General features: G+C 52.5%; 1 protein-coding gene across 1 annotated transcript in view; it reads left to right on the top strand.

Annotated features, from left to right (window-relative positions):
• Positions 1 to 12,500, top strand: part of LOC121275062 (chloride channel protein-like) — a 55,850-nt gene that overhangs the window by 32,697 nt on the left and 10,653 nt on the right. The window contains exon 2 of the mRNA XM_041182456.1: positions 841 to 994. Coding sequence (XP_041038390.1) covers positions 841 to 994 — 154 coding nt within the window. The remainder of the gene's footprint in view (positions 1 to 840; positions 995 to 12,500) is intronic.

Here is a 12,500-nt window from a genome sequence, read left to right as displayed (position 1 = left end):
CTCACTCCACCCTCTCTCTCGCTCGCTCACTCTCTCGCTCGCTCACTCTCTCGCTCGCTCACTCTCTGTCTCTCTCGCTCGCTCACTCTCTCGCTCACTCACTCACTCTCTCTCTTGCTCACTCTCTCTCTCTTTCCCTCTCTCCCTCTCTCCCTCTCTCGCTCTCTCACACTCACTCTCTCTGTCTCTCACTCCACCCTCTCTCTCGCTCGCTCACTCTCTCACTCACTTACTCACTCTCTCTCTTGCTCACTCTCTCTTTCCCTCTCTCCCTCTCTCTCTCTCTCGCTCTCTCACACTCACTCTCTCTGTCTCTCACTCCACCCTCTCTCTCGCTCGCTCACTCTCTCGCTCGCTCACTCTCTGTCTCTCTCGCTCGCTCACTCTCTCGCTCACTCACTCACTCTCTCTCTTGCTCACTCTCTCTCTCTCTCGTTCACTCGCTCTCTATCTCGCTCTCTCACACTCAATCTCTCACTCTCTCTCCCTCCCCCACCTCTCCCTCGCTCTCTCTCTCGCTCACTCTCTCTCTCTCTCTCTCTCACCAACCCCCCCCTCCCTAACTCAGGGGTCAGTGGACAGGGATGGGGAGCAGGTACCTGGGCTGATTCACACCCCCCCCTCCCTAACCCAGGGGTCAGTGGACAGGGATGGGGAGCAGGAACCCGGGCTGATTCACTCGGTCCTTCTCCCTGCCGCTTCTCAGATGCTCAAAGCTACCCCTGGCCCCTTTGCGTTGGTATGGAACCAGGAGATGACCGGTATTGCTGGTCACTGCTGGTCTGTTCTCTCCCTGAACTTTTTCTCTAACCTTCTCCCTCCCTCTTCCCCCTCTTACAGTTATACGGACATTACACAGAGCAACAGAGGGACCTTGACAAGACTGACTCCAACCTCCTTTCTCATGATGGTCAATCGCGGATGGGACAGCCCCAAACATCCGCTCCTCAATCCCCCACCCCAGAGAAGGAGGCACAGCCGACTGGCAGGCAAGGTACTGAGTCCAACACCCACTGTCTCTGAGGGCGGCAGGACTGAGACGTGTCGGGAAGTACTGTTAAGACGGAGACTGAAAGGAAGCAACCTGAGGTCTCGGTGCGATGAAGTTCAAGTGGGACTGAGCAGTTTGGGTCCATTGGGATTGTGTACAGTGGGAGTGAAGGGGAAGGGGTTTGGGTCCATTGGGATTGTGTACAGTGGGAGTGAAGGGGAAGGGGTTTGGGTCCATTGGGATTGTGTACAGTGGGAGTGAACGGGAAGGGGTTTGGGTCCTTTGGGATTGTGTACAGTGGGAGTGAACGGGAAGGGGTTTGGATCCATTGGGATTGTGTACAGTGGGAGTGAATGGGAAGGGGTTTGGGTCCATTGGGATTGTGTACAGTGAGAGAGAACGGAAAGTGGTCTGGGTCCATTGGGATTGTGTACAGTGGGAGTGAACGGGAAGGGGTTTGGGATAGGGGTTGTGTACAGTGGGAGTGAACGGGAAGGGGTTTGGGTCCATTGGGATTGTGTACAGTGGGAGTGAAAGGGAAGGGGTTTGGGTCCATTGGGATTGTGTACAGTGGGAGTGAATGGGAAGGGGTTTGGGATTGGGATTGTGTACAGTGGGAGTGAACGGGAAGGGGTTTTTGAACATTGGGATTTTGTATGGTGGGAAAGTGTGAGAGAGCAGAACTGATTTTTTGAGAGACAGACAGTCTGATGCGGAACAGACGGGGAGAGGGAGTCAGAGCGGGAAATATCAGGGATGTCAGGCAGTGTGTGAGGGGGTGGGATCCCAGACATTGAGGGGAACCATCTGCTCAAGAGGGCATCCAGAGTGACCAGATAGGGAGTGAGCAATGCCGAGGGGGAGGGAGTGGAAATCAGACAAATGGCCGGGAGTGAGGAACCCAGGATGAGAGAGGGAGAGAGGAAACAGTGCGATTCCAAGAGAGCGACTCCCAGGGAGGAGGACTGACAGGATAAGGGAGAGGAGGCAGGGAATGAGACAGAGGAAGGAACAGTGGAGACGGAGCGATGGAGAGGGAGAGCGAGAAAAGCCAACCGAGAGAGAGAGAGTCAGGCCGAGAGAGGGAATGAGCGACAGAGGAAGAGAGATGGGAGAAGGCAAGTGAGAGACGGAGCCGTCAGGAGAGAGGCAGAGAGAGGGCAGGGCTGAAGCAGAAAGAGGGAGAGAGAAGGAGTGCAGAGCGATGGAAACACACTCAGACGCACAGTGGGGTTTAAGAGAAGCAGAGACTGAGAGAGAGAGAGAGCGAGAGTGCGGAGTGACGGATGCACACTCAGACGCAGAGTGGGGTTTAAGAGAAGCAGAGAGAGAGAGCGGGAGTGCGGAGTGACGGACGCACACTCAGATGCAGAGTGGGGTTTAAGAGAAGCGGAGAGAGAGAGAGAGAGAGAGAGAGCGGGAGTGCGGAGTGACAGACTCACACTCAGACGCAGAGTGGGGTTTAAGAGAAGCAGAGACAGAGAGAGAGCAGGAGTGCGGAGTGACAGACTCACACTCAGAAGCAGAGTGGGGTTTAAGAGAAGCAGAGACTGAGAGAGAGAGCGGGAGTGTGGAGTGACGGACGCACACTCAGACGCAGAGTGGGGTTTAAGAGAAGCGGAGAGAGAGAGAGAGAGAGAGAGGGAGTGCGGAGTGATAGATGCACACTCAGACGCAGAGTGGGGTTTAAGAGAAGCAGAGACTGAGAGAGAGAGAGAGCGGGAGTGTGGAGTGACGGACGCACACTCAGACGCAGAGTGGGGTTTAAGAGAAGCGGCGAGAGAGAGAGAGAGAGCGGGAGTGCGGAGTGACGGACGCACACTCAGACACAGAGTGGGGTTTAAGAGAATCAGAGAGAGAGAGAGAGCGGGAGTGTGGAGTGACGGACGCACACTCAGACACAGAGTGGGGTTTAAGAGAAGCAGAGACTGAGGGAGAGAGAGAGAGCGGGAGTGTGGAGTGACGGACGCACACTCAGACGCAGAGTGGGGTTTAAGAGAAGCGGAGAGAGAGAGAGAGAAGGCGGGAGTGCGGATTGACGGACACACACTCAGATGCAGAGTGGGGTTTAAGAGAAGCAGAGACTGAGGGAGAGAGAGAGAGAGTGGGAGTGCGGAGTGACGGACACACACACAGACGCAGAGTGGGGTTTAAGAGAAGCAGAGAGAGAGAGAGAAAGAGAACGGGAGTTCCGAGTGACGGACGCACACTCAGACGCAGAGTGGGGTTTAAGAGAAGCAGAGACTGAGAGAGAGAGAGCGGGAGTGCAGAGTGACGGACACACACTCAGACGCAGAGTGGGGTTTAAGAGAAGCAGAGACAGAGAGAGAGAGAGAGAGAGAGCGGGAGTGATGGACGCACACTCAGACGCAGAGTGGGGTTTAAGAGAAGCAGAGACAGAGAGAGAGAGTGGGAGTGCGGAGTGACGAACACACACTCAGACGCAGAGTAGGGTTTAAGAGAAGCAGAGAGAGAGAGAGCGGGAGTGTGGAGTGACAGACTCACACTCAGACGCAGAGTGGGGTTTAAGAGAAGCAGAGACTGAGAGAGAGAGCGGGAGTGCGGAGTGACAGACTCACACTCAGACGCAGAGTGGGGTTTAAGAGAAGCAGAGACTGAGAGAGAGAGCGGGAGTGTGGAGTGACAGACTCACACTCAGACGCAGAGTGGGGTTTAAGAGAAGCGGAGAGAGAGAGAGAGAGAGAGAGAGGGAGTGCGGAGTGATGGACGCACACTCAGACGCAGAGTGGGGTTTAAGAGAAGCGGCGAGAGAGAGAGAGCGGGAGTGCGGAGTGACGGACGCACACTCAGACGCAGAGTGGGGTTTAAGAGAATCAGAGAGAGAGAGAGAGAGAGCGGGAGTGTGGAGTGATGGACGCACACTCAGACGCAGAGTGGGGTTTAAGAGAAGCGGAGAGAGAGAGAGAGCGGGAGTGTGGAGTGACGGACGCACACTCAGACGCAGAGTGGGGTTTAAGAGAAGCAGAGACTGAGGGAGAGAGAGAGAGTGGGAGTGCGGAGTGACGAACACACAATCAGACGCAGAGTGGGGTTTAAGAGAAGCAGAGACAGAGAGAGAGAGCGGGAGTATGGAGTGACGGAAGCACACTCAGACGCAGAGTGGGGTTTAAGAGAAGCGGAGAGAGAGAGAGAGAAGGCGGGAGTGCGGAGTGACGGACACACACTCAGATGCAGAGTGGGGTTTAAGAGAAGCAGAGACTGAGGGAGAGAGAGAGAGAGCGGGAGTGCAGAGTGACGGACACACACACACACGCAGAGTGGGGTTTAAGAGAAGCAGAGAGAGAGAGAGAAAGAGAACGGGAGTGCGGAGTGACGGACGCACACTCAGACGCAGAGTGGGGTTTAAGAGAAGCAGAGACTGAGAGAGAGAGAGCGGGAGTGCAGAGTGACGGACACGCACTCAGACGCAGAGTGGGGTTTAAGAGAAGCAGAGACAGAGAGAGAGAGAGAGAGAGAGCGGGAGTGACGGACGCACACTCAGACGCAGAGTGGGGTTTAAGAGAAGCAGAGACAGAGAGAGAGAGTGGGAGTGCGGAGTGATGAACACACACTCAGACGCAGAGTAGGGTTTAAGAGAAGCAGAGAGAGAGAGAGAACGGGAGTGTGGAGTGACGGACGCACACTCAGACGCAGAGTGGGGTTTAAGAGAAGCAGAGACTGAGGGAGAGAGAGAGAGCGGGAGTGTGGAGTGTCGGACGCACACTCAGACGCAGAGTGGGGTTTAAGAGAAGCAGAGACTGAGGGAGAGAGAGAGAGAGCGGGAGTGCGGAGTGACGGACACACACACAGACGCAGAGTGGGGTTTAAGAGAAGCAGAGACAGAGAGAGAGAGAGTGGGAGTGCGGAGTGACGAACACACATTCAGACGCAGAGTAGGGTTTAAGAGAAACAGAGAGAGAGAGAGCGGGAGTGTGGAGTGACGGACGCACACTCAGACGCAGAGTGGGGTTTAAGAGAAGCAGAGACTGAGGGAGAGAGAGAGAGCGGGAGTGTGGAGTGACGGACGCACACTCAGATGCAGAGTGGGGTTTAAGAGAAGCGGAGAGAGAGAGAGAGAGAGTGGGAGTGTGCAGTGACGGACTCACACTCAGATGCAGAGTGGGTTTTAAGAGAAGCAGATACTGAGAGAGAGAGAGCGGGAGTGCGGAGTGACGGACGCACACAGATGCAGAGTGGGGTTTAAGAGAAGCGGCGAGAGAGAGAGAGAGAGCGGGAGTGCGGAGTGACGGACGCACACTCAGACGCAGAGTGGGCTTTAAGAGAAGCAGAGACAGAGAGAGAGAGAGAGCGGGAGTGACGAACACACACTCAGACGCAGAGTGGGGTTTAAGAGAAGCAGAGACAGAGAGAGAGAGAGAGCGGGAGTGCGGAGTGACGGACTCACACTCAGACGCAGAGTGGGGTTTAAGAGAAGCAGAGACTGAGGGAGAGAGAGAGAGAGCGGGTGTGCGGAGTGACGGACACACACACAGACGCAGAGTGGGGTTTAAGAGAAGCGGCGAGAGAGAGCGGGAGTGCGGAGTGACGGACTCACACTCAGACGCAGAGTGGGGTTTAAGAGAAGCAGAGACAGAGAGAGAGAGAGAGCGGGAGTGTGGAGTGACGGACACACACAGATGCAGAGTGGGGTTTAAGAGAAGAGGCGAGAGAGAGAGAGAGAGCGGGAGTGCGGAGTGACGGACTCACACTCAGACGCAGAGTGGGGTTTAAGTGAAGCAGAGACTGAGGGAGAGAGAGAGAGAGGGAGTGCGGAGAGACGGACGCACACAGACGCAGAGTGGGGTTTAAGAGAAGCAGAGACTGAGGGAGAGAGAGAGAGAGCGGGAGTGCGGAGTGACGGACACACACTCAGACGCAGAGTGGGGTTTAAGAGAAGTGGAGAGAGAGAGAGCGGGAGTGCGGAGTGACGGACACACACTCAGACGCAGAGTGGGGTTTAAGAGAAGCAGAGACAGAGTGAGAGAGAGAGAGCGGGAGTGCGGAGTGACGGACGCACACTCAGACGCAGAGTGGGGTTTAAGAGAAGCAGAGAGACAGAGAGAGCGGGAGTGCGGAGTGACGGACGCACACTCAGACGCAGAGTGGGGTTTAAGTGAAGCAGAGACGGAGGGAGAGAGAGAGGTAGAAACGACACTGAGAGATATTTCTCCCTGCCAGTCTCTGGCCAGGGGCTGAGGTGCAGACACTGCCTGATGGTGGAGGCCCCATTGTGATGCAGGCAGCTCCCAGCATAAGGGGAGCAAGCTGGGTGATGGAGGGAGGGAGAGGCCCAGGAGTAAATGGGCCCTACTTTCCTGCCACAGATACAGATGACCAGGGCAGACAGATGTAGAACTGAGCGATGGTGACCCACACGAATGGGCCAGTAAAGATCAATGGTATAAGGTTCCATTAATTCAAATTAATTCCATTAATTCAAAACAAGATATCTACTCTGTATCTAACCCCGTGCTGTACCTGTCCTGGGAGTGTTTGATGGGGACAGTTTAGAGGGAGATTTACTCTGTATCTAACCCCGTGCTGTACCTGTCCTGGGAGTGTTTGATGGGGACGGTGTAGAGGGACATTTACTCTGTATCTAACCCCGTGCTGTACCTGTCCTGGGAGTGTTTGATGGGGACAGTGTAGAGGGAGATTTACTCTGTACCTAACCCCGTGCTGTTCCTGTGCTGGGAGTGTTTGATGGGGACGGTATAGAGGGAGATTTACTCTGTATCTAACCCTGTGTTGTTCCTGTTCTGGGAGTGTTTGATGGGGACGGTGTAGAAGGAGATTTACTCTGTATCTAACCCCGTGCTGTACATTTTCTGGGATTGTTTGATGGGGACAGTATAGCTGGAGTTTTACTCTGTATCTAACCCCGTGCTGTACCTGTCCTGGGAGTGTTTGATGGGGACGGTATAGAGGGAGATTTACTCTGTATCTAACCCCGTGCTGTTCCTGTCCTAGGAATGTTTGATGGGGTCAGTGTAGAGGGAGCTTTACTCTGTATCTAACCCCGTGCTGTTCCTGTCCTAGGAATGTTTGATGGGGTCAGTGTAGAGGGAGCTTTACTCTGTATCTAACCCCGTGCTGTACCTGTCCTGGGAGTATTTGATGGGGACAGTGTAGATGGAGATTTACTCTGTATCTAACCCCGTGCTGTACCTGTCCTGGGAGTGTTTGATGTGGACAGTGTAGAGGGAGATTTACTCTGTATCTAACCCCGTGCTGTACATTTTCTGGGATTGTTTGATGGGGACAGTGTAGATTGAGATTTACTCTGTATCTAACCTCATGCTGTTCCTGTCCTAGGAATGTTTGATGGGGTCAGTGTAGAGGGAGATTTACTCTGTATCTAACCCCGTGCTGTACCTGTCCTGGGAGTGTTTGATGGGGACAGTGTAGAGGGAGATTTACTCTATCTAACCCCGTGCTGTACCTGTCCTGGGAGTGTTTGATGGGGACAGTGTAGAGGGAGATTTACTCTGTATCTAACCCCGTGCTGTACCTGTCCTGGGAGTGTTTGATGGGGACAGTGTAGAGGGAGATTTACTCTATCTAACCCCGTGCTGTACCTGTCCTGGGAGTGTTTGATGGGGACAGTGTAGAGGGAGATTTACTCTGTATCTAACCCCGTGCTGTACCTGTCCTGGGAGTGTTTGATGTGGACAGTGTAGAGGGAGATTTACTCTGTATCTAACCCCATGCTGTACCTGTCCTGGGAGTGTTTAATGGGGACGGTGTAGAGGGAGATTTACTCTGTATCTCACCCCGTGCTGTACCTGTCCTGGGAGTGTTTGATGGGGACAGTGTAGAGGGAGATTTACTCTGTATCTAACCCCGTGCTGTACCTGTCCTGGGAGTGTTTGATGGGAACAGTGTAGAGGGAGATTTACTCTGTATCTAACCACGTGCTGTACCTGTCCTGGGAGTGTTTGATGGGGACAGTGTAGAGGGAGATTTACTCTGTATCTAACCACGTGCTGTACCTGTCCTGGGAGTGTTTGATGGGGACAGTGTAGAGGGAGATTTACTCTGTATCTAACCCCGTCCTGTACCTGTCCTGGGAGTGTTTGATGGGGACAGTGTAGAGGGAGCTTTACTCTGTATCTAACCCCGTGCTGTACCTGTCCTGGGAGTGTTTGATGGGGACAGTGTAGAGGGAGATTTACTCTGTATCTAACCCTGTGCTGTACCTGTCCTGGGAGTGTTTGATGGGGACAGTGTAGAGGGAGATTTACTCTGTATCTAACCATGTGCTGTACCTGTCCTGGGAGTGTGTTTTGGGGACGTTGTAGAGGGAGATTTACTCTGTATCTAACCCCGTGCTGTACCTGTCCTGGGAGTGTTTGATGGGGACAGTGTAGAGGGACCTTTACTCTGTATCTAACCCCGTGCTGTAACTGTTCTGGGAGTGTTTGATGTGGACAGTGTAGAGAGAGATTTACTCTGTATCTAACCCCGTGCTGTACCTGTCCTGGGAGTATTTGATGGGGACAGTGTAGAGGGAGATTTACTCTGTATCTAACCCCGTGCTGTACCTGTCCTGGGAGTGTTTGATGTGGACAGTGTAGAGAGAGATTTACTCTGTATCTAACCCCGTGCTGTACCTGTCCTGGGAGTGTTTGATGGGGACGGTGTAGAGGAAGCTTTACTCTGTATCTAACCTCATGCTGTTCCTGTCCTAGGAGTGTTTGATGGGGACAGTGTAGAGGGAGCTTTACTCTGTATCTAACCCTGTGTTGTTCCTGTTCTGGGTGTGTTTGATGGGGACAGTGTAGAGGGAGATTTACTCTGTATCTCACCCGGTGCTGTATCTGTCCTGGGAGCTTTTGATGGGGACGGGGTAGAGGGAGATTTACTCTGTATCTAACCCCGTGCTGTACCTGTCCTGGGAGTGTTTGATGGGGACAGTGTAGAGGGAGATTTACTCTGTATCTAACCCCGTGCTGTACATTTTCTGGGATTGTTTGATGGGGACAGTGTAGATTGAGATTTACTCTGTATCTAACCCCGTGCTGTACCTGTCCTGGGAGTGTTTGATGGGGACAGTGTAGAGGGAGATTTACTCTGTATCTAACCCCGTGCTGTACCTGTCCTGGGAGTGTTTGATGGGGACAGTGTAGAGGGAGATTTACTCTGTATCTAACCCTGTGTTGTTCCTGTTCTGGAGTGTTTGATGGGAACAGTTTAGAGGGAGATTTACTCTGTATCTAACCGCGTGCTGTACCTGTCCTGAGAGTGTTTACTGGACACAGTGTAGAAGTAGCTTTACTCTGTATCTAACCCCGTGCTGTACCTGTCCTGGGAATGTTTGATGGGGAGGGTGTAGAGGGAGATTTACACTGTATCTAACCCCGTGCTGTACCTGTCCTGGGAGGTTTTGATGGGGACGGTGTTGAGGGAGATTTACTCTCTAACTTATCCCGCGCTGTACTGGGAGTGTTTGATGGGGACGGTGTAGAGGGAGATTTACTCTGTATCTAACCCCGTGCTGTACCTGTCCTGGGACTGTTTGATGGGGACAGTGTAGAGGTGGCTTTACTCTGAATCTAACCCTGTGCTGTATCTGTCTTGGGAGTGTTTGATGGGGACGGTGTAGAGGGAGATTTACTCTATATCTAACCCCGTGCTGTATCTGTCTTGGGAGTGTTTGATGGGGACGGTGTAGAGGGAGATTTACTCTGTATCTAACCACGTGCTGTACCTGTCCTGGGAGTGTTTGATGGGGACAGTGTAGAGGGAGATTTACTCTGTATCTAACCATGTGCTGTACCTGTCCTGGGAGTGTTTAATGGGGACAGTGTAGAGGTAGCTTTACTCTGTATCTAACCCCGTGCTGTACCTGTCCTGGGAGTGTTTGATGGGGACAGTGTAGAGGGAGATTTACTCTGTATCTAACCCCGTGCTGTACCTGTCCTGGGAGTGTGTTTTGCGGACGTTGTAGAGGGAGATATACTCTGTACCTTACCCCGTGTTGTAGTTGTCCTGCGATTGTTTGATGGGGACGGTCTTGAGGGAGCTTAACTCTGTATCTAACCCCGTGCTGTACCTGTCCTGGGAGTGTTTGATGGGGACAGTGTAGAGGGACCTTTACTCTGTATCTAACCCCGTGCTGTAACTGTTCTGGGAGTGTTTGATGTGGACAGTGTAGAGAGAGATTTACTCTGTATCTAACCCCGTGCTGTACCTGTCCTGGGAGTATTTGATGGGGACAGTGTAGAGGGAGATTTACTCTGTATCTAACCCCGTGCTGTACCTGTCCTGGGAGTGTTTGATGTGGACAGTGTAGAGAGAGATTTACTCTGTATCTAACCCCGTGCTGTACCTGTCCTGGGAGTGTTTGATGGGGACGGTGTAGAGGAAGCTTTACTCTGTATCTAACCTCATGCTGTACCTGTCCTGGGAGTGTTTGATGGGGTCAGTGTAGAGGGAGCTTTACTCTGTATCTAACCCTGTGTTGTTCCTGTTCTGGGTGTGTTTGATGGGGTCAGTGTAGAAGGAGATTTACTCTGTATCTCACCCGGTGCTGTATCTGTCCTGGGAGCTTTTGATGGGGACGGGGTAGAGGGAGATTTACTCTGTATCTAACCCCGTGCTGTACCTGTCCTGGGAGTGTTTGATGGGGACAGTGTAGAGGGAGATTTACTCTGTATCTAACCCCGTGCTGTACATTTTCTGGGATTGTTTGATGGGGACAGTGTAGATTGAGATTTACTCTGTATCTAACCCCGTGCTGTACCTGTCCTGGGAGTGTTTGATGGGGACAGTGTAGAGGGAGATTTACTCTGTATCTAACCCCGTGCTGTACCTGTCCTGGGAGTGTTTGATGGGGACAGTGTAGAAGGAGATTTACTCTGTATCTAACCCTGTGTTGTTCCTGTTCTGGGAGTGTTTGATGGGAACAGTGCAGAGGGAGATTAACTCTGTATCTAACCGCGTGCTGTACCTGTCCTGAGAGTGTTTACTGGACACAGTGTAGAAGTAGCTTTACTCTGTATCTAACCCCGTGCTGTACCTGTCCTGGGAATGTTTGATGGGGAGGGTGTAGAGGGAGATTTACTCTGTATCTAACCCCGTGCTGTACCTGTCCTGGGAGGTTTTGATGGGGACGGTGTTGAGGGAGATTTACTCTCTAACTTATCCCGCGCTGTACTGGGAGTGTTTGATGGGGACGGTGTAGAGGGAGATTTACTCTGTATCTAACCCCGTGCTGTACCTGTCCTGGGACTGTTTGATGGGGACAGTGTAGAGGTGGCTTTACTCTGAATCTAACCCTGTGCTGTATCTGTCTTGGGAGTGTTTGATGGGGACGGTGTAGAGGGAGATTTACTCTATATCTAACCCCGTGCTGTATCTGTCTTGGGAGTGTTTGATGGGGACAGTGTAGAGGGAGATTTACTCTATATCTAACCCCGTGCTGTACCTGTCCTGGGAATGTTTGATGGGGACAGTGTAGAGGGAGATTTACTCTGTATCTAACCCCGTGCTGTACCTGTCCTGGGAGTGTTTGATGGGGACAGTGTAGAGGGAGATTTTCTCTGTATCTAACCCCATGCTGTACCTGTCCTGGGAGTGTTTGATGGGGACAGTGTAGAGGGAGCTTTACTCTGTATCTAACCCCGTGCTGTACCTGTCCTGGGAGTGTTTGATGGGGACAGTGTAGAGGGAGATTTACTCTGTATCTAACCCCGTGCTGTACCTGTCCTGGGAGTGTTTGATGGGGACAGTGTAGAGGGAGATTTACTCTGTATCTAACCCCGTGCTGTACCTGTCCTGGGAGTGTTTGATGGGGACAGTATAGAGGGAGATTTACTCTGTATCTAACCCCGTGCTGTACCTGTCCTGGGAGTGTTTGATGGGGATTGTGTAGAGGGAGCTTTACTCTGTATCTAACCCCGTGCTGTACCTGTCCTGGGAGTGTTTGATGGGGACAGTATAGAGGGAGATTTACTCTGTATCTAACCCCGTGCTGTACCTGTCCTGGGAGTGTTTGATGGGGTCAATGTAGAAGGAGATTTACTCTGTATCTAACCCCATGCTGTTCCTGTCCTGGGAGTGTTTGATGGGGACAGTGTAGAGGGAGATTTACTCTGTATCTAACCCCGTGCTGTACCTGTCCTGGGAGTGTTTGATGGGGACAGTGTAGAGGGAGATTTACTCTATATCTAACCCCGTGCTGTACCTGTCCTGGGAGTGTTTGATGGGGACGGTGTAGAGGGAGATTTACTCTGTATCTAACCCCGTGCTGTACCTGTCCTGGGAGTGTTTGATGGGGACGGTGTAGAGGGAGATTTACTCTGTATCTAACCCCGTGCTGTACCTGTCCTGTGAGTGTTTGGTGGGGACGGTGTAGAGGGAGATTTACTCTGTATCTAACCCCGTGCTGTACCTGCCCTGGGAGTGTTTGCTGGGGACAGTGTAGAGGGAGATTTACTCTGTATCTAACCCCGTGCTGTACCTGTCCTGGGAGTATTTGATGGGGACAGTGTAGAGGGAGATTTAC

The sequence above is a fragment of the Carcharodon carcharias genome, assembly GCF_017639515.1.
Source record: "Carcharodon carcharias isolate sCarCar2 chromosome 40 unlocalized genomic scaffold, sCarCar2.pri SUPER_40_unloc_9, whole genome shotgun sequence".
NCBI classification, from domain to species: domain Eukaryota; kingdom Metazoa; phylum Chordata; class Chondrichthyes; order Lamniformes; family Lamnidae; genus Carcharodon; species Carcharodon carcharias.
The sequence above is the reverse complement of the archived record's forward strand: the minus strand, read 5'-3'. Positions and strand labels throughout refer to the sequence as shown.